The 25047-nt window shown below is 44.0% G+C and overlaps 1 protein-coding gene across 3 annotated transcripts in view; it reads right to left on the bottom strand.

Moving 5' to 3' along the window:
• SULF2 (sulfatase 2) overlaps positions 1-25047 on the bottom strand; it is a 747920-nt gene that overhangs the window by 115059 nt on the left and 607814 nt on the right. For all 3 annotated transcript variants that reach the window (XM_069651282.1, XM_069651284.1, XM_069651283.1), the window contains exon 11: positions 3477-3684. In XM_069651282.1, the coding sequence (XP_069507383.1) occupies positions 3477-3684 (208 nt within the window). The remainder of the gene's footprint in view (positions 1-3476; positions 3685-25047) is intronic.

The following is a 25047-nucleotide window of genomic DNA, read 5'->3' as shown; positions in this document are numbered from 1 at the left end:
ATAATGGGAAAAGGGCCATAGTCCATTTTTCTTTTTAATGACACGATGGCCCATCCGGGACGCAGAGTAGGGGCATGGTGGTGGCCAGGGGGAGGGAGGGCGGAGGGCTGATATAAAGGTGTGGAGTACTGTGGTAAAAGATATCGTAGGTGTGAAGGGGGTGGAAACAGGGGGATAACGGTGATGGGCAACAGCCAATAAAAGGCAGCACACTAAGTGGCACAGGAGGATTGAAAGGAATGCAGGCTAATACCAGCTGTGCAAGCCCACATTCCTAGCTTCCAGCTTGCCTTGCGCCACTCCCTCTGGGCAAAATGTGGTTCCTGAGTACACGCACTCTCTCAAAGAAATGTACTCTTCATAGAGTTCCTTGCTGTGCTATGGTGTTTACTACGCAGGCAGTAATACTAAGAAACTATTTGAGCTATACAAATCATGGGAAAACCCAAGTGCCCTTACCCACTCCATTGATCCCAACAAGGATGATTGTGACATTCAAGGACAAGGTTTCACTGGCTCGCAATAAAATCCAAGGTAAACTAAACACTGATAGACTACTACACAAGCAAGTGACTGGCATCGATAAAAAAACAAGAACATGTCCCCTGGGTTTTGTTTCAACCCTGTCACTATTAAGATACCACCAAAATCTTAGCCACTTCTAGGTCCACCCCACCTCTTGTATAGGAGACCTTCTTCCTGCTAAAATCATTCTCAAAAACACTGGTCATTTTGCCCCCTTTCTTACCAGATTCATCAATGCTTCTTTTTTACACAGGAAAGTACCTACCTCTATCAAGGAAGTAGCAGTCACCCCCATCATTAAGAAACCTGAAAGTAGTGCAAAAGATCCAGCAAACCTATGACGATAACAAACATTCCATTCTTACTGAAAATTCTGGATAAGGCAGCCACATTTCAATTACAGACACACTTTGAAACTTCACTAGCGTTCCCCCATAAACAATCTGGCTTCTGAAGTAACGATGGGACAGAAAGCGCCCTACTGGACTTACAGACACACATGTTAGAGAGACTAGACAAAGGAAAGACTTGGTTGCTCATCTTATTAGATCTCTCTGCAGCATTTGATTTGCTGGATTACCCTTCATTGTTAGAAACACTAGCTGCTTCAGGTAACTGCTCCAGCCATAACACTGAAGGGATAAGCTCTTTTCTGTGTGAAAGAACTTCCAGAATATGTTCTGGCACTGCCTGCTCAGACCCAGCCCCTATCAGCTATGCAGTGCCTCAGGGGGCCTGTATTTCTCTGGCCCTCTTCAACATATACATAAAGCTCTAATGCGAAATACTAGAAGCTAAGGGTCTCCGTTTCAGTAACTACGCTGACGTTTTTCAGCTTATTATGGATCTAAGTGGTGACCATCCCTCGGGTACTTCTAAGCTGAATGACATCTACCTATTCATCCAGCAATGGATGCTTAGTAACTGGATGTGTTTCAATAGCTCAAAGACTGAGCTTATGATCTTTGGGACAAACCAAGCAAGAAGCAAGCTCAACTCAATTTATGCCAGCTTTAAACTTGACAACTGCTCCAGGAAGGTATTTGACAAAGTAAAAATGCTTGGTATAGTACTTGAGGCATTTCTGAACTCAGACACCCACGTCAACAATATTGCCAAAAATACACACCATCATCTTAGAATACTGAGACAAATAAATCCACTAGTGTCGCAAACAAATTGTGAAACCCTAGTCTCAGCTGTAATTCTGCCGCAGCTAGACTATTGTAACGCCTTAGTGGAGCCAGCAACAGAAATATTGCTTGCATTTTACAGGAAATGCAAAGATGATCAACCAAAAGGAGGCTTCCTACATTTACATAAAGCACTGGCAACTAGATCTGAGCCAATATTGAATGAATTGGAAGAAAAGTGTCTAGCCATCATACATTCCTTACAAGAAACCAATGAAACCTTAATGAACAATCCTGATAAAATCAAAAAGAAACTTTATTCATTAGATTGGTTCAATACCGAAGAGCAAAGACGCAGGTACAAAGGATATGGCAAACTATGGGAAATCAGTCAGAAACCACACACAATCCCGAACTATTTGAAAACATTCCCTCATTGGTTCTTCCGGGATCCATTTCTACGATTCAAGTTAAATCTGATTCAAACTAAAGAAACTACATGGTCCAAAACCATACAAGCAGGGCCCCAAACTTGCCGTCTATGTAATGAAGGAAAATCAGTTGAAAATCTACAACATCTGATAATGGACTGTTCAACTTTTGAGAATCAAAGAACATTGATAATGTGTGATGTCATCAAAAAATATGGATACAGACCAAAGGACATGTGGTGGAAAATGCTACCGACCAATGAAAAAACATCAATAACCTTAGTATTGAGCAAACTTTTAATCATCATAAAGAATCCCCTAGCTAAATTGGACTAGAGGAAACTGTTATAACCTAAATGACATATATACAATGCTGAGGTCTCTGTATCCATCTTATCGTATCTTTTCTCGTTCTTTTTTCTTTTTATCTTCTAAATATGAAGTTAAAACATGTGATCAAAGGTTGTCTAATGTATAACCGTAAAATCACGTTAAATTAAAAAAAGAAATATCCAGAAGCTACAGATCATGCAGAATGATGCTGCCAGGATAATACACAATGAACCTAGGAAAGAACACATCTCCAACTATCGTTAGAAACTTCAATGTGTGCCGGTGGTGGAAAAAGAATTTAGTTCAAAGTATTATCATTAACCCATAAGTGCATACATGGGAAGGTGCCGGAATATCTGAAACTCACCTTGACACGATACATACCCAACAGGGCTCTAGGATCATGCTCGGCACATCTCCTCACCATTCCTCATGCCAAACTAGTCGGAGGAAAAGGTATATCCTTTCCCCTTAGAGCTGTGGGTGCATGGAACAACCTACATCCATACGAGCAGAAAAAAAATGCAGTACTTTCCGAAAAAACTTGAAAACCTTTCTCTTTGAATAAATAGTGGTAGACCATGTATGTCTTGTTTTACTCTTGTCTATCCGTGTGCCCTGTTGCCTGCGGGCTATGGCACGTTAGAAATAAACAAATAAAATAAAATATGCCCTATGAATTGGGAATGGAAGCCAGTGTAGAAAAATGTGCCGTGAAATGGATAAACCTGATCCTGCTGACGCTGCCCTTCGCACATGCTCATGGCCACCCCCTATGAGAATCTGTGACCCTCTTAGGATGCGTCATGCATACGATACACAACTGATCATTTCCTTTTCATTATGTAGGTGAAGTGCACCTAAAAAACAAAATCTCAAATTTTAAAACTCTGAAAAAGTAGACTAAATGCATAGGAAGAATATCTTTGGTTAGCCCGATGGCTCATTCTTGTTATAAAATGACTTTGTTCATCATCATGGAAAGCACCTATTAACAATGGACACTTGACTGGTCGAGCACTAGACTGATCAAACATCTGGAAATACAACTTACTTTTTTTCGAGAAGAGTTTTTTTAGCCGTCCAAATGAGCTAATCTTGTAGTCGTTGTCCTCGCAGTTGCACTCATCGACGTTCTTGCTGTAGTACTTGGACAAAAGGTTGCCCATGCCTTTGATGCCGGATTTGATGGCCAGGTTGGCCATCCCTTTGCATTTGTGAAGCCGAAGTTTGCCTGTGCTGTCCTCAACGCACTGCCACTTCTGCAAGAAGCAATGGGGTAGAATGTTTAAACCTTCCTCTGCAGCGCAGAGACGCAAGACTCTCATTCAACCACTTATTCTGAGAAAAGGACAGCTGCGTAGGACTGAACCTATCTTGATATCAATTTATCATTTAAATTGCTAAAGAGGCTGAAGCAGAGACAGAAAACAGAACAGAATGAAGAGGTAGAGCCCCCACCAGAAGGTTCTATTTTGTAGTAGGGAATCGCTGCCCAATTTTATGTTCCAAGGCCGAGGGCGGGGGCCTCTAACAAGGGTAAAGGTCACTTAACATACAATTGAGCCCAACAGTAAGGTCTCTAACACTATTTGGGGTTGGGCAGGGGATGAAAAGAGTTACCTCATCCGGGGCGTCCTGTGACTCAGATTGTCCAGGTCTCCTTGATTAGATTTGTACACTTCACAAATGAAAGATTGGAATGCAGCCTTTACAGGCAGTTAGATCCTCCTTTACACGATTGCTGATTGGTCACAGAGCTGAAGACTCTCAGAAAAACAAAGCAGACACACGGAAGGCAGACCTCTACTGGATTCCATGTGTAGCCTCTGGCACGGGCTGCACAATCCTAAACTTACCCCAGGCCAGTAATGGGCCACACTGGAACCACCCAACCATCCACAACATGACACAATGCAGATACTTATTCTGTATTTGATAATGCATTAAAAAGAGTGGAGCTACCCTTTGCACAAACCCCTCCCTGTGTGAGCTTTAAGCAAGTTCCTATTCATACCGTCTGTGGGCGCAATACTCTTAGTCCCAACCTCCCACTTTCCACAAACACATTTCATTGGCACAGCTTTAAACAACCTTGGCTACTGCAGTCGGGCCTCAGTAGTAAAGTAAATTCTCCACTTTTCAGCCAGTTTTAAATGTCCCTGTTTCTTCCTGTCTGTCCTTGTCCCTTTTGCATTTTTGCATTCATCCGCTCTGCCGGGGGTAGCTGCCATGGGATAATTGCCATCTCCCCTTTAGAGAGGGTCTTCTACTAATATTAGGGGCTAATGAAACAACATTTCCTTTATGGCAGTGAGACGAATGACCATATGTGCTAGAAAAGCTCGCTCACTTTCCTCCGTGGTGGGGCCCTTCACTTTAATTTAGCAAGATGAGCTTTGATTTCCTCTGTGGCAGTGAGGTGTAGTGATCATGGGCTCTCCAAGCCCTCATTTCCTCTATGGGAGTATTATTTACACGACATTGAAAGCCCTTCAATTTCCTCTGTGGCGGTGCTACGCCATTGATTTAATTTTTCAGGGCTTTAGGAGCCTGTTGTCGATTTCCTCTGTGATGGTGCGTTGATGGGCGGGGAAGTCCTAGTTGGTCTCTGCTCAGGACCTGCTCACCTGGGCAGAGCCTCTGCTAGTCACCACGCAGTCTGTGCTGAGCTCCTGCCGCGTCAGACCTGATGCGGTCGGGCTCCAGGTAAGTCCCACGCTCGCCACTCTCCCCGTCTGGCCTTAGGGCGAGCAGATCCTGCAGCGCCCCCGGCGGTGTTGACGGCCCGTGCAAGCCATCAGTGCCATTGGGGTCTTGATAAATGGATAAATGAGAAAAAACAACCAAGACATAGTTTAAAAGTGCCTTTATTACAAGTAAATGTGTATGTGCATGTGGCTTTGCCACTCATTTTGAGGAATCAATTTTTAACTCTTCTGGATTGAAGACATTGGGCCTCATTCTAAGTCAGACGGTGCAGTAAAAAATTGCTGGTATTCATGGATACTGGCTCTTTTCTGCACCGGCCTACTACATGTTTGCTGGTGGGGCACCTGGGTTACCTACTGGCGAAAAAAGCCCTCATTACCAGCACCGGCATTGCTGATGCCTGTAATGATGGCAAACCCCCTCATGTAGTCCTATGGGACTCCATGAATGGAGATTTACACCGTCACTCCAGCACCGGTAATCCGTTTGCAATACTGCCGGACCGGGTGCCGGAAACAGTAACCACATTTGCTGGTATTATGGCGACTCTACCTCCAGGATACCGACAAAGGTAGAATGAGGCCCATTGTTTTGAACCTTCTCAAAGAACGAAACAATTCAAGATTTAAAAAAAATAGAAAGGAAGCATCACGTGAACTGCTAGCATGAGGCAAACCCCCTTAATTAAAATGTTGTTTACTGGTCAAATATATATCAATTCATAATTCTGATTCAATAAGACTAAAAGTTAGGTAGCTTTATATAGAGCCTCATGGATGATCCTGCTTGAATGTCCATTACTCCTTGATTCAAAGCACTCCGTCCATGATTGCTGATTTGCAGTGTCTGCTTTCTGTGGTAAGGACTCCATTGACCCTTGATCATGAGCCTAGCACGTGATGATCGCGGAGGGGATCAGAATACACTGATCCCAATAACTGAGACAGGCAGGAAATCCCCTAGCTTTTCCCTACACTCTAACACACAGGGTTCGAAATTGAGAGGGGGGCCAAGAGCTATTTAGCTCCTGTCTTTAGCCTAGAAGAGCCTGGTTAGCTTGACACCAACAGCTGCCATCAGCAATTTTTGGCTCCTGAGGCCAACTGATGCCTAACAAACAAACCTCTATGACCTTACTTTTTTCATTTTGGACAGTCAATAAATGAGCATTATGACACATCAATATGACATGTAAAGCACAAGGGGTCATACACAATGGACAAAATGTTAGGTTTGCATCTTTTGTGGAGGTTGGAATTGTGGAACCCTACGTGCTAGCTCCTTGCTCGCCAGTGGTAGCGCCTGCTCACGGGTTAATGCCCTATATTCAGGAGCTGCTTTTAGCTCCTCCTTATCCAATGTTAATTTCGATCACTGAAGACATCGTGAAGATATTGACACATCCTCATAGGTCAATATTTATAGCTTTTATTCAAAGAGCATTCTGTATTTTACGAGTATCCAAAGATTGCAACAATGGGTAATGTCAGCACTGCTACATTTTCTGTGAATGTGAGTGCCACGCCACTGAAACACAGTGCATCAATTGGCCTTTGAACAGTGCAACTGCTGCAAAATATTGAAGGAAAGGGCTACTTTGGGATTTAAAGTAAGGGACCCTCAGTGCTGACAAGGGCTTGTTGGCAGCTCTGGCAGTTTTTATGATACATGCTCACTCATTTGCCTTTTTTGCCGCAGACTGGGATTTTATTTGAAAGTGTGACGACATGTACAGATGTTTTTCCAATATTGGGTTTAAGCTACTGCGCAAACTGTATATCCTGACCCGTGTCCGAACGTTAACATGATATAGAAGGATTTACATTGAAGTCATTTTTTGGGCTGGTCTATAATCTTGCTGTGCAGGGTGGTAGAGATGCATTAAAAAAAGTTTTTAGGGACCACTCCAAGCCGGGCTTGAAACACAAAACACATACTTTCCTGCCAGGAGAATTAAAAGAGCTGGAATTGAAATGTTTCCCTTTTGTGAGAATTAAGTCGCAGTACTTTCCAGATCTTAACATGCTGCCAACGTAGACATTATAACATACCCGGTGTTTTGCCTGGTGCGCCACGGCTTCTTTGTTTTGGTCTTTCTCTCTTGTTAAGCAAGAAAGAAATGTGTTGTTGAACCAGGCGGACAGAAAAGAGAACGCTCTTTGATGTGCACGTTTCCATGTGGTAAGAAAAAGACATTGTATTCCTATTGACTAGTTGTTTCATGAGGTGTATTGTTCATAAGGGTTCTACGATCTTGTCACGTGGCGGATTTCAGTCTGCACACTACTGGCGAAGGTTGCTTCAAGGGTATCCAAAAGCAATGCTTTGCAGAAACAGACAGCTTGCCATATCTCCCAAAAAATAATGAGACACTACATTCTCATCTCATGTGTATTATGGCTGTGTAGAAGTCAAAGGGCAGGATGGTAGAGCTCTTACTTGCTGCGGCCCCCCAAGTTCAGAGGTCTTGGTATATTCAGAGCAATGTAAATGCAAGGGAAGGGACAGGTGGAGAAGTGCCGACATGTAAGGTTTGGCAGATTATTTAACATTGATACTGGCCTCAATGGGAACATGGACTTGAGTGACATGCTATTATATGTGTGTGACAGAATGGGCCTACATGATGATCCTGTGATGCCGGATGTGTTTGTGGTTGTAACACCACTTTCTGGCACTTGGGTGTACTTTGAATCAACGGGGTATCCATTGCAAAGGCCTGGGTTAGGTGATTATTATTGAAATAAAGGAATCCCAAGGACCGGCTGGGGTTTGGAGGTATAAAGACAGGGCAAGGCAACTTCTAACATGCAGATTGGGATCACTGTGACCTGGAAAGCCATAGACATTGTATTACGCACTGCGGCGGATATTTAGGTGGCTATAGTCAGAGTTAAGCAGGTGTGTTCTAGAGTATCTTTAGATATTGTTGGAGGCTCTTCTACAGTTTAGCAATAATTCATTTCATGCACCATGTGTTCAAAATCAGAACCCTGCATTTTTATTAGGCTTATAAAACACTATTTCTGCATGTGTGTTTTTATATATCTTTGTGTTCTTTTGTATTAGTGGTTAGTGGAAAATATATGGTGTATTTGTTGTAAACACACAGGGCCTGATTTACAAAAACGGTTTGCAAGGGTGCAATCCAATTGAAAAAAACTTTGTAAATCAGACCCACTGAGCTATAGAATTTGTTATTATGATCTCTTCGCTTGAAGGAAGCAGTCAATTACTTTTGTATGAACTTGACAGAAGCCTACATTTCCTTTGAATTAACACACATAGTGGTATTGTATTTTGATTCAGTGTTGAATTAAGACAGAGGGTCATTACGAGGTTGCCGGTCCGGAAACAACAGTACCGGTAAGCTTGCCAGTACCATTGTTTCCGGACCAGCAAACTATGGGTTCTGCGGGCGGGTGCCTTTTCCCCTGCTAGGTCTGACCTGTCGGGCGAAAGGCACCCGCTCGCAGACCTTGGCGGATTCACCAGCACCATTCATGAATGATGCCGGTGCATCCCTCCTCCCCATTCCCATGGGGTCCAATGGGACTCGAATAGGGATTTTCTTTTTCCGGCACCTGGCCGTGGGGACCGCCGGGGCTGTAATGCCCCAGTAAGTCCCCATTGCCGGGTGCTGGATAAAAAATTACTCCGGCGGCAGCAGTGCCGTTTTTACCGGCACGGCTACTGCCAGACTCATAATGAGGCCCATAGTTTAAAAGCAGCGTGGTTTATATTGTATAACATTGCCCAGGCAACAGTGCGCATTGGCTGTATGCTGCAGAGGCAAATGTAGGAGAAACTCAGCACTCAATTGACTTGAAATGCAACACCAATTGACACTGCTAAGTGGATGATGCTGCTCTAGATATTACCACCTACAGGGCCAACTGAAAGGAAGCTACATCCAGTCACTCATAACAGAAAACTACCTTAGGTGTTTGATGGAGCCAAACCTATCTACATTAATGGGCCAGCTTAACTACTTAGGAGGGCAGCACAGCTTTTTTACAGTTGGGACTACTTTGCAATGGCACCCAAACAGGGCAGGAAGATGATGACTAGGGAAACCACTGAATTGCTTTTGACATTCATTTAGTAAATGTTTGTTTTTTGCTGTCTCAAGGTAGTTTAGTCCCAATTGGTTAGATTGCTAATAGGTTCCTGCAAGGGCTAAACATTTCCACCAATCTGGAAACTGATAAAACCTCTAGAATATCAGGTACCAGTGGTTTAGACTGAATCGAGTAGTTGGCTTTTGTACAGTGGACTAGTGGGGCCCAGAGGACAAGAACAAGATACATTCTATTGCTTCAATAAAAATAGAAAATGCATCCAAGAGATTCCGCTGGACAGCAGTAATAGCCCTCAACATGGAATTGGAAAGAAATGCCATGTTCTCCAAAGCTCTTCAGTTGATGTTGTAAAACCAAAGCAACAGTTGCTGTTTCCAATAGAAACCATATGAGTTGCTGAACTGGAACTTTAACCAAGGGCATTTCAATTATTCCACGGAATCGTCCAGTAGGGGAGCCAACAAACTGAGCCATCTTTCCAGTCTTGACATAACTTTGCCAAAAAGAACTTTGGAACAGTCCTTGTCAAGGATGGTGGATTCCAGGCCAAGGACAGCTCATCACCAGACAGCGCTGTATAGTCTTTTTCCAACAAAGGTAGCTTTCACAGTATCCTGTGTACTGCGTGTCACTTAATCAGACCCTAGGAGGAATAAAGCTGAGGAGTCTGTTTTTTAGATTTATACAACTTCTTGAGGTCCTGAATCTGTTAGCTGTACATGCGGAGCAGAAGATGATAGTCTACCCTCCATTGTGCCATCAATTGTTTGGACAGAACTCCATTTTCTGACTTGGTAATCATGGTGGCAGACTCTTCCTGCCGGTGGCAAGCTGTGCACTGCTCTGATACAATAGTTTCAAGATGCCTGGAGAGAGTAGAGTAGGGGTCTGCACCATGTGTCTCTCCAGATGTTTTGGACTGTGATTCCCATGATCCCTCCCCCTTGACTATGCCAAGCTAAGGTTGATGGGAGTTGTAGTCCAAGACATGTAGCAAGCAAAAGACTGCAGACCCCTGGAGAAGAGACAGTGATTTTGTTACTTGTGGATATTGAAGCCCAATAACCTCAAGAAAACAACCAAGCACCTAGTACTTCATACAGACTGACAACGCTGAGAAACACTTTTCCAAAGGAGTAAATCCTTTGCTAAACTGGCAGTGTGGATTAGGTACGTATTTATTTATTTATCTATTCGAATTTGTAGAGTGAATAGCAGCCCTGAGACATTGTGGCGCTTGTTACAGACAGTAAGCTTAGTTACAGGAAAGGAACAGAGGACAACCATTGAAGTTACATACATACATTTTTGCATAGAATCTTTTACATTGGTAAGAAAGACATACGGAGAGTTAGATAAAAAGGACGTTTTTATTTTTTTTACGGAAGGCAAGTAGAGAGTTTTCAGCTCTGAAATCTGGGTGTAGGGCATTCCATAGCTTGGCAGCTATGTAAGGGAAACCCAGCCCCTCTGGCTTTGGCCCTGTGATGCGTGGGATGTGCAGTAGGTTTGCGTAGTAAGACCTAGTGGGTCGTGTTCAGATGGATTTGGTAATAGTCTCTGCCAGGTATGAAGGTGCTGTGAGGCTAAGATAGTTGTGGGTGAGAGTGAGGATTTTAAAAGTGATGCGCTCTTGAACTGGGAGCCAGTGAGCTTCCTGTCTGGCACGGGAGATGTGTTCCCTTTTGGGATGGCAAAGGGCAGCTCTTCCCCACATAATACATGAATGTACCTGAATGGAGGTTTTAATTTTCTAGGCATATGTGCCCTCTACCATAGAATGTGAAAAAAAAGAACATCCAATCAAAATCCAGCTCCGAGTGCTCAGCTGCCAGCAGTTGTCCACCCACCCATCAATTTCTCTTGCGGGCCATGTACTAAACACAAATAACTCTTATGATAAAAGTAATGCAAATTTAAAATAATACAACATATGACTTTGCAGAGATCTAGTTTTTTTCTTCTTTACGTGTTTATGTATAGCAAGTCCAATTTGTATATTCCTTGTTAGGCAATTTAATAATTAATCTGATTCTAACAATATCATAAACATGATTATGGAATGTTGCGAAAAAATCAGTTTTCTGCAATTGTGCTCTTATTTGCTGACATATGATAATATACATGTTTATTTATATAGCCCTCCAGCCAGAGCCCTGCACGTAGAGCTTTTTACATACAATTATTGTCACCCAACCAACTTTGGTACTCATTTATGACCTTGGAAGGATGAAAGGGTGAGTTCTTTCAGCCAGATCACAACAGCAAGCACTCAACCCATTGAGCTATCTTACCAGCATAAGACACAATAGGAAAAGTATGCAAAAAAATATCTCCAATTCCACAAACTGTTCTCTTGTTTGCAGTCCATTGATGCCCCCTCCAGCGCTTCCCCCCAGTAGGTCTAGGTAGGGTGACCAGACGTCCTGGTTTTGCCAGGACTGTCCCGGTTTTGGGTGCTCTGACCCCCTTTCTCAAGATTATGTTTCCATTGGAAACTGCAGGGGTCCCAGTTTTTGGTAGTCGGTCTTCATAGCTGAAAGGCATGAATGCACAATCTGACACAGAGAAATGCTGCATTTTACAACTTAAGATAGTGTTCGTTTGTGATAAATTAATTATAACGTGTGTTTATTTGAACAGTAACACTTAAACCCCGCCCCCCTCGAACCGCTACTGAAGTGTCGTGCCTTGACAGCGACTTTCAAGAGTTAGTCCTACTTTTATGATAGTTGCCCTGTCCCGGTTTTCCACTTTTTAAATCTGGTCACCCTAGGTCTAGGATACCCTATTCTCGCGAGGACAGAGAGTTAGGAGCTTGAAGGCAGACAGCATATAGACATATAACTTATTTGTTTTCCTTCCTGGGACGTCCTCAGCGTGCGTCACGTTTTGCAGCCGCTGATACAAGCCTTTTGTTTATTAATGAATGCCATTCCTGCGTTGGAATACTTTGCGTGGAGCTGCATAGTTCACAGTAAACTGGTTGCTAGGTCTCCAGATTTGCCGACAGATCCCTTTTCCATCTCAGAGATCCGCAGCCAGGGTAGACACACCCGAATCTCAGGCGAACAAAGAAAACACGGGGTTTAAAGGTCAGCATTTGTGAATAGGAAGAACATCCGAAAAACGTTCGTTCTACCAACTACTCCGAGTGCACTCGAGTAGAGAGTGAGTAGGTTTCTGACTGTGCCTAAAGTCCTTTTGGCTTCTGAGTTGCAAAGGTAAACCTTTTTAGAAACACTGGTCAGTGAACACGAAACGTGTATGTAAATCCACATTTGGGATCCCTATTTTTAAATGGATTAAGGAATGTAACTTTAGTTAAATAAGGTTATGAAGATGTATAAGTTGCTATCATGCCACCAGGGTCGCCCAAGGGCAACAAAGAAATTGTTTTAGGGGACAGCGAAGTTGTATGCTTGGATTCTGAGCCAGAGGGTGGGCAAATGAGGTGTGCCAGCAGACCCACATCACCAAGACAATCTCGTCTACCTCCGGTGTGGCCTTTTGGAAGCATATAACCGCCAAAGAAAGTTCATTTGAGGCATGCATGGCGCGGGAGAGGATTTTCATTAAGCGGAAACTAGGGCGTCTGCCACAGAAAAGCTGGTGAACATATCAGAAGGCCGCATTACACAAAGGGTGGTAGCGGGCTGGTTGAGATTACTACTGGGCCGTCCTCCTCTCCGAGTATGTAAACATTCAGGTAGTGTGTGATGGCTTGGTGGGAGAAAGGGCATTAACCGGATCCACCTGCCTGCACCAACGGTGGAAGCTAAGCAGGCATGGCTGCATCAACAGGAGCATGCCCTAAACTGGTGCGGCTCTGCCAATCTGCTCCGTTGGCTCTAAATATTGCACCCGAATTAAGGAGCTGGCAGCTCAAGAAGGAGATCCACCCAAATTCAGACCAACTTCAAGCTGCTCTGCACTTTTTCCCGCTGCCGTGGACAGTGTTATCCCCACATCACCCCGGATTACCACCAAGCGGCTGCTTTAGTGGACAGTACATCTTTCGCAGTAAGGCCCAGGGATTCTTAAATTTGACCAATTTAAGGTAACCACTCCAGGACTTTTAGCAAGGGGTGATGGAAGTGGCATGCTCTTGCGAGTGAGGCACCACACGGTAGCACTCTGCACTCACTAGTCAAAGGCAGGTAGAGGAGCCATTTGAGTTGAGGGGGAAGTGGACAGGATCAGGGTTATATGGACTACGGAATGTAGCAGTTAAAGGCAGCATGTATGGTGATAAGTGTCACAGAATATATAAACTTGGGCAGTGACGCTGGCATGCCCGGAAGATGAACAGGAAGGAGGCGATCATTGAAAATCGGCTAAAGAAGAGAGAGACAGGCTTCTCAATAGCCATATGTATGGCACCGCAGTTAAGAGCACAGAGAGAGACAAGAATGGATGGATGGTGGAGGCTGACAGGGATATACCAACACACTTAGGCTGACAGGGCTAAGCCAATGCAGGACAACACATAGACGGCAAAGGGCGGACACTGCTTGCAGTTGGTGATTCAGAGTGACAAAGGGGATGCAGGATCTACTACATCAGCATTGTGACAAAATTATTACTGCCCCGCAGGAGAACCAGGATGAGCAGTGGCTAAACCGCAGACTCAGCATGCACACCTCCCTGGAACAGTGATCCCAATTGTAAAGGTAGAAAGGTACAGTTAAGAGATAAACCGAGGTAAGGCTATACTCTCAAGATGGGTGTGAATGTGAGACAGTTGCATCCCAAACACCAATGGTACAATAGTCCAAGGTAAAGCAATGTCCAATCAAGTTTCAATTAAAATATACATCATTTAATTCAATACATCAATATACACTACAAACTGTACCAGAAAACACGAAATAAACCCACCCCTGTAAATGAAGACAGAGAAATGCAGATGTAATAATGCAATACTCTGGATACTTAGCAGGGAGAAAAAGGCAATACATCACTACAATGTTGTAAAGGAGCTGTCCTTGGGGGAAGAATTTGCACAAGGGGGCTTAACCAGTCTCTAGGGTTCCAATAAACGGAGCTTCCAATGGTACTTTAACCAGTTCTTGGCAGTGCGACAGCATCAAACCTGGCTTCTCAACATTTTGCAACCTTTTGCAACCTGGTCAAACCAGATTCAGATGCAGTGAGTCGTGGTGATACCAACAGGGAGCAGGCATACAGTTGGGTTCAATATTAAATGTACTGCAGATTGGTGCAGCGTGTGAAGGAGGCGGGTCAATGAAGCCACCATGTTGGTTTGGTGTACGAGCTGGGTTTAATGATGAAGATGCTTGTGGTTCAAGGCACGGCTCAAGAGGTGGTGATTCAAAACCTTACACAGCAGTGAGGTCCTTGTTCGAGCCGGAGTAATTGACAATTGAAAATTCACAACGTGGTCAGCTCGCACAGTGCAGTGGAAAACTGGTTTGAGGATCATCAACATCAGTTTGAAGAGGTTCGGAAGTGCCAACGTCCTGTTAGTTGGAGTGTTTTCTAACAGGGTCAACAATGGTTCAATGGAAGTTCAACGCGGCAGAACGCAGGAGACCAGACTATGTGCTTCTTCTTGAGCCGTGAATCCCAATCCATGGGCTCAGGGATAAGATGAGTCCTTGTTCTCATTCTCCAAACACATGGGAGGGTGGGTAACACTCACAGGTGTCATTCAGCTCCAGTGAGGTCCTAGAAACCAGTGTAGCTGGCAGAGAGGCAGGTCTTGCTCCAGCAGCAGTCACCCCCAAAATGCTGTGGGGGTGGGCAAGGAGCAGAGCTTGCCTTTGCCTTGGAACACTCCTTCTGCTCACTGGTGGAGGGCTTTGGAAAGGACTCCTATACCAAAAGCAGTTCAAATCAATTTGTCTTGAAGTCTAGGAATGAATCAAAGAAAAAGGGGGAGACCCATTCCTTATAAAGGCAACAAGCCGTATGGGATTGGTTAAAAGCATGCCTGATTTAAGGGTGCAATCCTTGTTAAGATAACAAGTGCCTTGCACCTTTTTGTATCATACTAAAATTGATTTATAGGAAGTGTAGAAGACAGGAAGGAAAGAGAAGCCAACAGCACAGACAAACAAGATGGAAGAATCCTTTCCCCTTGTTCTCTGCTCTGTCTGACTGCCTAAACTGAGCCCCTTCTCTTGCCCTACACATCAAAGTCCCTTTGGTGTTCAACCCCCCTATTGTGAGGCTGGCCTATTTTATGGAATGCTCTTTTTGAAGCCAGGCACCCAGTTGATATCTTGTTGTGAATCACTGGGCCTGGCAAAGAGTAATTAGCCAGCCACACAGAGTGTCAACAGAGACAGGCATCTTGCCCTTAGTCCCATTCACTGGTGTGCATAAAGGCAGGTGACTGGTCTGAGCTTACAGGGCTGACACTGGTATGCTACAAATAAGATGTGGCTTTTAATAATTATGTGAACCATCAGCCACCATACCAAAACATAGGGATGGCTAATATTTCCTGATTATCTTGCCACCAGGCTGATAGTTTAGCATAAGTATGTGGATTTGGAACATGGGAGCAGATCTAAATGCAGCCTCTGCACTGCAGTGAATTTGCTGTCAAAGCAGCAAATAAAAAGGGCACCTATGACCTCTGAACCTGCGCTGTGCCACAGGACAGCACAATGTTTTGGGCATGGAGTTTGATGTAAGGGGGATCTCTGTAACAGACCACCTTTCATGAGGTGGATTACCCGCATCATTTTAACATTAAAATGAATTTAAAAAGCTAGGGTTTCCCTACCCTGGCCAGATGGTACAAGCATATATTATGCCATGGACAGCTAGTTTCTATTTAAATCTGCACAGAGCACTCTAAATGTATAACTAGCCTCTAACTAGATACCCTTATAGGTTAACACTCTTGTACATTTTTATTATATCGTTTACTGCATACACACTTTACAATAATGTTTTCCATCATTCCTGCCATCTTTTCCCAGTCCTGCAGCTCCCATCCCCTTCAATGGGTCAAAATAATATTGTGTTCTGTGCCTGCTGCTCTTCCATTGGACAAGAGGGCGCAAACCCATAATTCACAAAGGGATTGGGAGAAAACAAAGACTTAAGCTTTTTATCTATTTACCTATTTTCTAATGGCTCTCAGGATGTAATACATCTTACGGGTTTTAGAAAAAAGCACAGGATGGCATCGATTTCCATTTAGTAAAGAGATTTGCTGTTAAATTACTTTTGCCAGACCAGAAACATAGGTGCACTGACTAGCTCACTGAGTTGCTGTTTGCATTGCTCCAATGTTGATGTTAATGCAACAAGCATTGCATTAGATCTTCAGGCCGGCATCTTTAGGTGGACACATTTCAGTGGGTACACTTTAGAAGTTGCCATTATTGTGTCAAGCGGATACTAATATTCCAGCAACTGTCCTGAAAATGACCCTGCTTTTCCGACCTATCTTGTTCTGTCATCTCTGAAATGGTAGCAGCCCCAGGGAAATCTTTCAATGAGAACACAGAATGATGGCTAATGATTTGAAAGCAAGGATTTTGTACTTGATGCGCTAAAATTAGATCTTTGGCAAGTATATGAAATCAAATGAATTTCCATGTTGTAGTGGCTTATTCCAGAAAAGCAAGTTGAGATTCCACGAATCAAGTATTCATAGTAATGGTGAAAGGAGCATTTAACAGTTCCTGGGTCTAAGGCAAAACCTGCCCGGCCCATGTTTTGCCACAGGAAGCAGGATCTGCCAGGTGGTAATCAAAGTTACCACAGGTAAGACGTATTGCTGATAAGCCACCGCGAGACGGTACGTGCAGACGACAGGTAAATCACTCTGTGCGCCAAAGCTGAGAGCGTTGATTTCTCAGCAGCACACTGTTAGGATGCCTGGTACATTGGGGCGGGGTCACTCTAGATCACCCCGCAGACATAGAAAGTAAAAGCACAAACAGAGACACTGCTCTCCACCTGTACCTGCCCCAGCTCCAGAAATTCCACCCGATAGAACACTGGCTATGATGGAGGCCCAGTGGATGCTGCTTTTGCCTAGCGTTTTGCCAGCCTGCAGGGGAGGAGGAACCTCCACCTAAGAAACAGATCCCAGAAGAGGGATTGGAAGTGCTCCAGTGGGACCAGGATGTGGAGCTTAATAGCAGAGAAATACATATATATCCACAGAGAAGTGATGGCCGAAATAATGGATTAAGCGTGCCACAACCTGGATATTCTGGAGGAACAACCATCCACATTGGTGGATGCAAGAATCAAGCAATTAAAGGCCACTCCCAAATTGGGCCTTCGAGTGCCACTCGAAATACTGGACTCATAAGATATGCACATTTTCCTTAATTCTGCATTAATCATATGTTTATCACCACCCTCAAACACGGTTGTTGATGGTAGGCAGACTGATGCCTGCCCACATCAAAAAGATTCGACACAACCCATAACACCACTGTGTGTGAAACATCAACCAATTGTCTCTCAAGATACAACTAAAACAAACATACGATCATTCTGAATAGAGACAAAGACGTCTTAGATCATTATCTTTACAGTGGTTTACCCTCAAAGCAATTTTAGTTTATAAAGTCATACATATCTTTAATATAGACCACCATAGTCACACATGAATTATGATTTTTTGACAATGTTGAACAATTCAATCAAATACACAAATGTAACGATGTTACAAAATGATACAATATATCTATACATAAAACATAAACGAATCATATAAGACAGTGTGCTGTAGATGGAAATACAAAAGTTAACAATTCACCATATAATTACATAAACCTTCATAAAAATTCATGTATGCAGATAGATCAAAGAGAGAATCTTCAAATCCTTAAGACATGCATCTCTTGTGTGAGAATGACCCAAGTTCGAATCCTGAGTAGTAGATGCACACACTAGCCTGCTAGGAGACGCTAACTAGACCACATTTAGCTGACTAAACATCAACCAGGCCACAGCCCATTTCAGAACAAATGAGACAGGTGTCTCTTTTTCCGTTTGCAGGTGTGCTAGTTGCGCCCATGTAGTCTTCCTCAGGGCTACTATAAATTAATAGCTAGACCCTAAGTTGATTGAAGAGTGCAAGGAAAATGTTTTCCCTCCCTCAAACAATTAGTAGAGATAATCCCTAGTCATAAAACCACTGACTGGCAGGTCACATCGCATACCCCTATTAAAAAAATGTATTTTACTAAGTCATACAACGGGCCGTCCCTCCTAATGGGTTCCATGGCTTTCATAAGTGTTGTGCGAAGAACTCAGTCCATCAAGTGCATAAAAAACCTAAGAGAGAGAAAGCGAACAAAGTCTTCACTCAACTAGAACCGGAAATACTGGAGGACACCATCAAAATGGATTCTCTTCTGGCAACTTTCCCAGGGCGAACATCAGTAGTCTCTAAGGATGCAGTTTTGGCAGAACCAGAAAATAAGAAGGTGGATGCAGCCTTAAGAGAGCCTGTACATCCCCCAATGTTTCCATCAGAGCATCTATGTATGCGAAATACGTCACACAAAGCCGACTGGCTGATTTTACAGCCTGCATGGAAGGCGGCAGAGGATGGATATGATCGTTCAGAGAAGCTTGCAATGATTGACCAGAAAGTTCAGCTGTGCATTAATGTCGGCCACCCTATCATCAGCAGTCAAGATGGACGCAAGGTGACAGTTTTGGCTCAGATTTCTAAAGGCCCATGCTGCTCTGACGGCATGTTGGTTACGACTTCCCTTTCTGTGGCAAAAGCTCTTTGCTCCAAAATGTCCTGAATTATTAAAACGGGCGCAAGATGACAGCAAGCTATCCCTGCCACTTAGACCAAGATAACTATCACCTTGGAAAGCTCCTCCCCGTGCCTCGACCGTAGACGGGTAGGGGTAGAGGGACGCCAGTAATACTTACCAATAATAGACCTGCAATAGCCCTGCGCCTCAAACTCCTTCCTCAATATTGGATGGTTCCCTGCTGGTTGCCGGTGGGAGGAAGGGGCCAAAATGTCCTCATGCAGTGGACTGCCTTCATTACGGACCAGTGGGTGTTGGACACCATTGCAGGCACTTACAAGATCGACTTCTGCAAGAGGCCACCATCACCAAGACTAAAGTGAACACCAACCCCTCGACACCCAGCAAAACACATGGCACTACCCAAGGGTGTGGAAGATTTAGTAAAAAAAAGGGGGCAGTGACAAGAGTCCCAGAGGAAGAGTGGAACAGGGGTTTCTTTTGCATACTTTTCCTGGTTTCGAAGTCATCAAGTGATTTTCATCTGGGACTGGACCTAAAGGAGCTCAACGTCTTTTCCCAACCTACCACCTTCCGAATGGAGCCAGTGGATTCCATTTGCAGCATTTTTGGCCCTGGGGAGTTCCTGGTTACCAACCATAGACTTACGGGATGCATCATTTCACATACCTATTTTCGAGTTAAGTAGGTGTCAGGCGATTCCAGTTTGTGGTGCTATCATTCGAAGTTTTTAAACAAAGTGCTGCACCTCTGCGGGTCTCTTTCACAAGAAAGGCATTGCAGTACACCCGTAGAAAGACAATTGGCTGGTCCATTCCCCATCAGAGATCCAGATGAGTGAGGATATCAAGATCGTGTGCAGCCTACTGGAAGAACATAGTTGGAGGCTACATTTTGCAAAATCCCAGCTTTCGCCGTCAAAGCTGGTGGAGTCCATTGAAGACATTTTTTACACCAGGGTGTTATTTCCTAAGAGGAGGGCGCTGAAGCTGAGGAGTCATCTAGAGGCTCTTCTGGATACACCAGATCTCACATTATGTCAGATGCTGCAAGTGCAAGGGAAGTTCACTGCATTTGTATCAACATTACCATGACCCCGTCTGCACCTCAAGCCATTGGTATGCCATCTTCTTCAGGGTGGAATCCACAGCAGGGGATGTAGAAGGCTTGGATTCTGATGACCAAAGAGGTTGCTCAGTCACTCAGGTGGTGGTTGAGAGAGCAGGCTATGTGATCTGTCTACCAGATGCCATTCCATTAACGACCGGTGCTAATCTGCTCTTATGGCGAATGACTCTCGTGCTAGAGACAATATAGGGGCAAAGGTCAGCAGTGGAAGCATCCAAATCATCATATTTGGAGGGTGCTAGCAGTCATCTGCCATGTATTGGAAGGAGCTGTTCCTCTCCTCCCCCACCAAAGAATGCATGTCTGCACTGTGGTGGTGAAATGCTACATCAAACATCAATGGGGGAATCTGTGCCTGTCGCTGGCTAATCTGGCTCGGTCGATTTGCACCTGGGCAGAGGACCACCTAGATTCCTTGACATTCTCCTATATTCCAGGGATGGACATTGTCAAAGCGGATCTTCTGAGAAGGTCCTTCCCATCATCCCAGATGTTCATGTTGAAACCCAAGTTGTTTCTCCAGATTTGCAGCTGGTGGAGTTACCCCTGGATTGACATTATGATATCTAGAAAGGACACCCAGATTTGCTCCAGGGACAGGGGCCCTATTGCATGGGGGCGGTATGCTGTGTCATTGTCATGGCCAAAGGCACTGATATACCTGTTTCCTCCAATCCCCATGATACCTTGTGTGCCGGCAAAGATCCAGAGGGAAAAGGCTCAGGTTATCATGATCTTTCCATATTGGAGCTCTTGGTTTCCTCAGGTAATGCAGCTGGCTGTGTATCCACCATGGCTGTTCCCCCTGGACCCGCCCCGCCCTCAAATAGCCACGTTTGTCCCAGCATACTCTAAGAAAGCTAGGGTTGTCAACCTAGAAACTGAACAGGCAAGGTTAATTGCTAAGGGGCTATCTACTGAAGTAGCAGAGGTTCTACAAGGGGTTTGTAAGCTGTCTACCCTTAAGGGTTACAACAGACATTGAACATCATTTTCTACATCGTGGGCCGCGGGGCACCATTAAAAATCCTGGATATTTGCGTGCTGGTTTCTAATTGGGACAGGCAGTCTCCTCATTGCACACCTAACTTTCAGCTATAAGAATGGTCAGGGATCCTTAATCCATTCTGAAGGAAGGACATACCATGTGGCCAGAGTTTCCCATGTGGGATCTTCCCATGGTGTTAGATGTGTTGGTAAAGGCCTGATTTGAGGTGCTAAGGGGGGCTCCCCTCAAGATGCTCACTTTGAAGGTGGTATTGTTGTTATAAGTGGTTTTTGCCTGCAGGCTGGGTAAACTAGGGATGTTGCCATCTAAGGCTCCTTACCTGGTGTTTAGGCCATTAGAATTGGCCCTCAAGCTTACCCTGTCTTTTTGGTCTAAAGTAGATTCAGTTTTCTATTCCTCTTAGAAATAGTTTTTTCCCATTTTATTTGAAGATGATGGCTCCACTCTGCACCGGCTTGATGTGGGTAAAGCGGTACCGATTAATTTTGAGAGGTCAGCAGGTTGGCAGACCTTCATCTCTTCATTGGTATCCTTTGGTCCAGGGCATGTAAGGATGATGGATGAAACCTTTGCAGCCACCATTCGCTGGTGCATTCAAGACTTAAGTGGCAGCAGGGTGTGCCTTTGCCACTGGTTCTGCAAGGGAGGTTCACTAGAGAGGTGGCGGCTTCCCGGGCTAAATAAAAAGCAGTGTCCCTGAGGGAAATTTGCAGGGTGGCTGTTTGGATGTCCCAGTCCACTTTTATCTCTCACTGCAGGTTGTCACTCAGAGATATACCTGAGGGAACGTTTTGTACTGTGATTTTACAATGTACAGATGCCTTCTGTGATTTGATGTGTACTCTTAGGAAAGTGTGTTTGCAGATAACGTAAGGCTGCGCTGGGTGGGTCAGTTGGGTGCTTGCTGCCTCATCACTAGTACTGACTGGGGCAGTGAAGACACTATGAGGAGGTAACGCCGTGATTATTTAATGGTAATCTTCATTACTCTAAGTCCAGGTCTTCCTTGTCCCAGCCACCTTCCCTCCCACTCGCTTGGGTGTACTGACTGAACTACGTGAAGAGCTTGTTATGTTCAGAAAGTGCGTTGAAGCCAGCCAGAGGATATAGGGCAGGGCAGAAGGGGCAGGACTTAAGGGACAAGGAGCAAAACACATTGTGCATTGCTATAAGAAGGGTCTGACTGGGGCCTGTGGCCCTCACTGCTATTGACTGGGACGTGGAATACTTGGAGTAAGGAAGATTACCGGTAAGTAATTTGGGAAATTTCCAACAGACCATACTTTTAACTTACATTTTTCTATCACTTTGCATTTGCTGCATTTTTGCCTCTTCTTTAGTGTGTACATACAGGTCAAACTTCCCGATTTAGGTGGAAGTCTCCAGATTTTTCAATGAAAAATATTGCTATGTTTCAATTTCTCCTGCCTAAAATGATTCTAACCCAATGACATCTCCCTCCCAGGTGCTTCAGAATGTTGGCATGTTTGGTCTGTATGACACAATGTTCTCTTCTCTTGCTGTCTCTCTGAGCTGATCAGTCCTGTGGGATGTATTGACCCACTTTGCTGTGCTATGTGGCATCACCCTGCCAGTTATGGTGAAAGAAACTGCAACAATAGCAGCAAAATCCTTGGATGTGCCAAAAACCTACAAAAAACGTGTTCTCAAGCACACAAAAAGATGGATGCACAACCATCCACCCATGGTGCATGGGTGGTGGAATAGAGCACATCCTGCAGAAAATGTGCCAGTGGGCTCCATGACCAGCAAACAAAGTGCAGAGGGAGAAGGAGTGCTTTGCAAATGAAACCCCAAAATGTGCCTATAAATGACATTTGCTTTGTTGCTAAAAACTCCAAAATGCCTTTAACTCAACACTTCTCAACATTCAAAATCGTGCTTGGCGCTAAAATTCATGTAATCTAATGAAGCATCGCGAACATACAAAGTCCTAATGTGACAACCAAAACATTCGTCAGACAAACTGGATTGCCTGTAAACTGACAGCCCCTGTCACAATCTGGGTGCAGTACTTTGGGCAACCTGAATGACAGCTGTCAGATGAGTTACTGATGAAACTTCAAAGTGATCTAAACTAAAAAGTCTGCCGGATTAGCAAACATAAAAAGGATTGTGGCAAAAAAGAATACAGATCTCACTTGCTTTTTATCCCACAGAGTTAGAGCTAAGAAAGTAATGTATTTATGCTTGATGCAACAAGTTTGGTTTTTCCTTGGTTTTTTTATTAAGAATAAACTAGCTTGGCTGAGCTGCAACCCTTTGGAAGTGGACAAACAGATTTCTCCCATGGGGAGGGATATCCTCTCAGCTGAAACTTGCGTGAGATGATAATTGTGGGTTACCCCAGACTTTTGTCTACAGAAAGAGAATGACCAATAGCAGGCCCTTTAGGCCAGGAAAAAGAGGTGTGAGAGGGTTGTAAATGGCTCCTGGAAGGAACTTTCCCAAGGAGGGGGATGCTCCTGGACTCCCAGGAGAGTCAAAGGGGTGGAGCCAAGCAGCCATTTGCTGTTAAGAATTTAACAAAGAACAATTTTTAAAGACTCATAACTTGTGATTCAAAGTGGTGAAAAATATACCAAGGACATATCTGTTGGTCTGATTTTTGGCTGCACGTTTTAAGAGGCGGCAGGACCGTGTAACATGTTCTGGACAGGAATGGCAATATATGTGGTTTATGTGAAATGTATTTATATTAGAATTGTGAAAATCTACACACACATCCCTATGTTAAACACACATATGTGTGGAAATTTGCATAAAGTTTGGAAATTGTGTTCATAGCAAAAAGGACAAAATTCTGTAGAAAGTTGAAACAAGATCCCACAGCTGTGGGATTTTGAGGAACAGATGCTACATAAAAGATGGCATCTGTTTGTGTGATTTGTGTAAAAGTGACCAATGCAGTAATATGTATTAGAATGAAATCCGATTCTGGTACTAGTAGCTAAAGGGAGGCTTCTTATAACTGTAAAGCAAACCATAAAATGTGACATCATCTGGCCGTGATCCAATCACTCAACTGCAAGACGGAGATGAAGTTTTGAACCAATCCCAGCTCACAGGGGCAAGTTTAGCTAAGCCAGCCCATACACCCTTTTTGTGATGTCATTTGAAAGGATAAATAGAGACAGCTGACAACACATAGGGACTGACTGATCCACTCACTTTCCTGATTCCGGCAAATTACTCTGATCCAGAATTCTACATCCAGCTTAACATCCTGCCAGATCCAGATGCCCAGACACTTGCAAAGCAGTAGAGAACTATTGATTTCTGCAAGGCCTAATCCTCAAACTTATTCTTGCAACCCAGTGAAGCGCTGGGGTTTGAGAAGGCCTAAATCCTCAAACGTATTCTTGCAACCCAGTGAAGCGCTGTGGTGTGAGAAGGCCTTCTGAACTAGTATCCTGAAATTCCCTGGCTTGCTACCGCAAGGCTTGCCTGAGGAATTCGCTATTCAGCTGATTGAAATATCAACAAACAAGGAGGGCAGATTCCGTGCGAATCCGGTGACTGGCCTAGCTGATCCGATCCCGTGCCTGATGTGCTGTTCTTCCTAGACCAGATCCAATCCATGACCAGAACTGACGGTCCAATTTAATAACTTATTTTGTAGGTATTAATAGGAAGAAAAGTGACCCTAATATATCTGCATTGTATGATGCCAATGTCAAACCCATCCTATCTGTAAATTCAAAGTATTGTCAGTACCTTTCTTGCGCTGATTTTCTCTCATGTATTTTATAAAATCATAAGTCATTAGTGATTTTGAGTAACTCAAGTAAATTCCAAAAAGAAATTGAGTATCCACCACGTGAAGGGTTACGCCGGCCACATAACTGTGGAAATTCATGTGTGGCATCCTCTTTTTCATAGTCATAATGTAGTTTAAGCAAACCCATCTTTCATTTTTAAAGTGCATTTCTGTTT

Source organism: Ambystoma mexicanum, chromosome 3p, assembly GCF_040938575.1.
Source record: "Ambystoma mexicanum isolate Mex_15411 chromosome 3p, UKY_AmexF1_1, whole genome shotgun sequence".
Classification (NCBI taxonomy): domain Eukaryota; kingdom Metazoa; phylum Chordata; class Amphibia; order Caudata; family Ambystomatidae; genus Ambystoma; species Ambystoma mexicanum.
The sequence above is the reverse complement of the archived record's forward strand: the minus strand, read 5'-3'. Positions and strand labels throughout refer to the sequence as shown.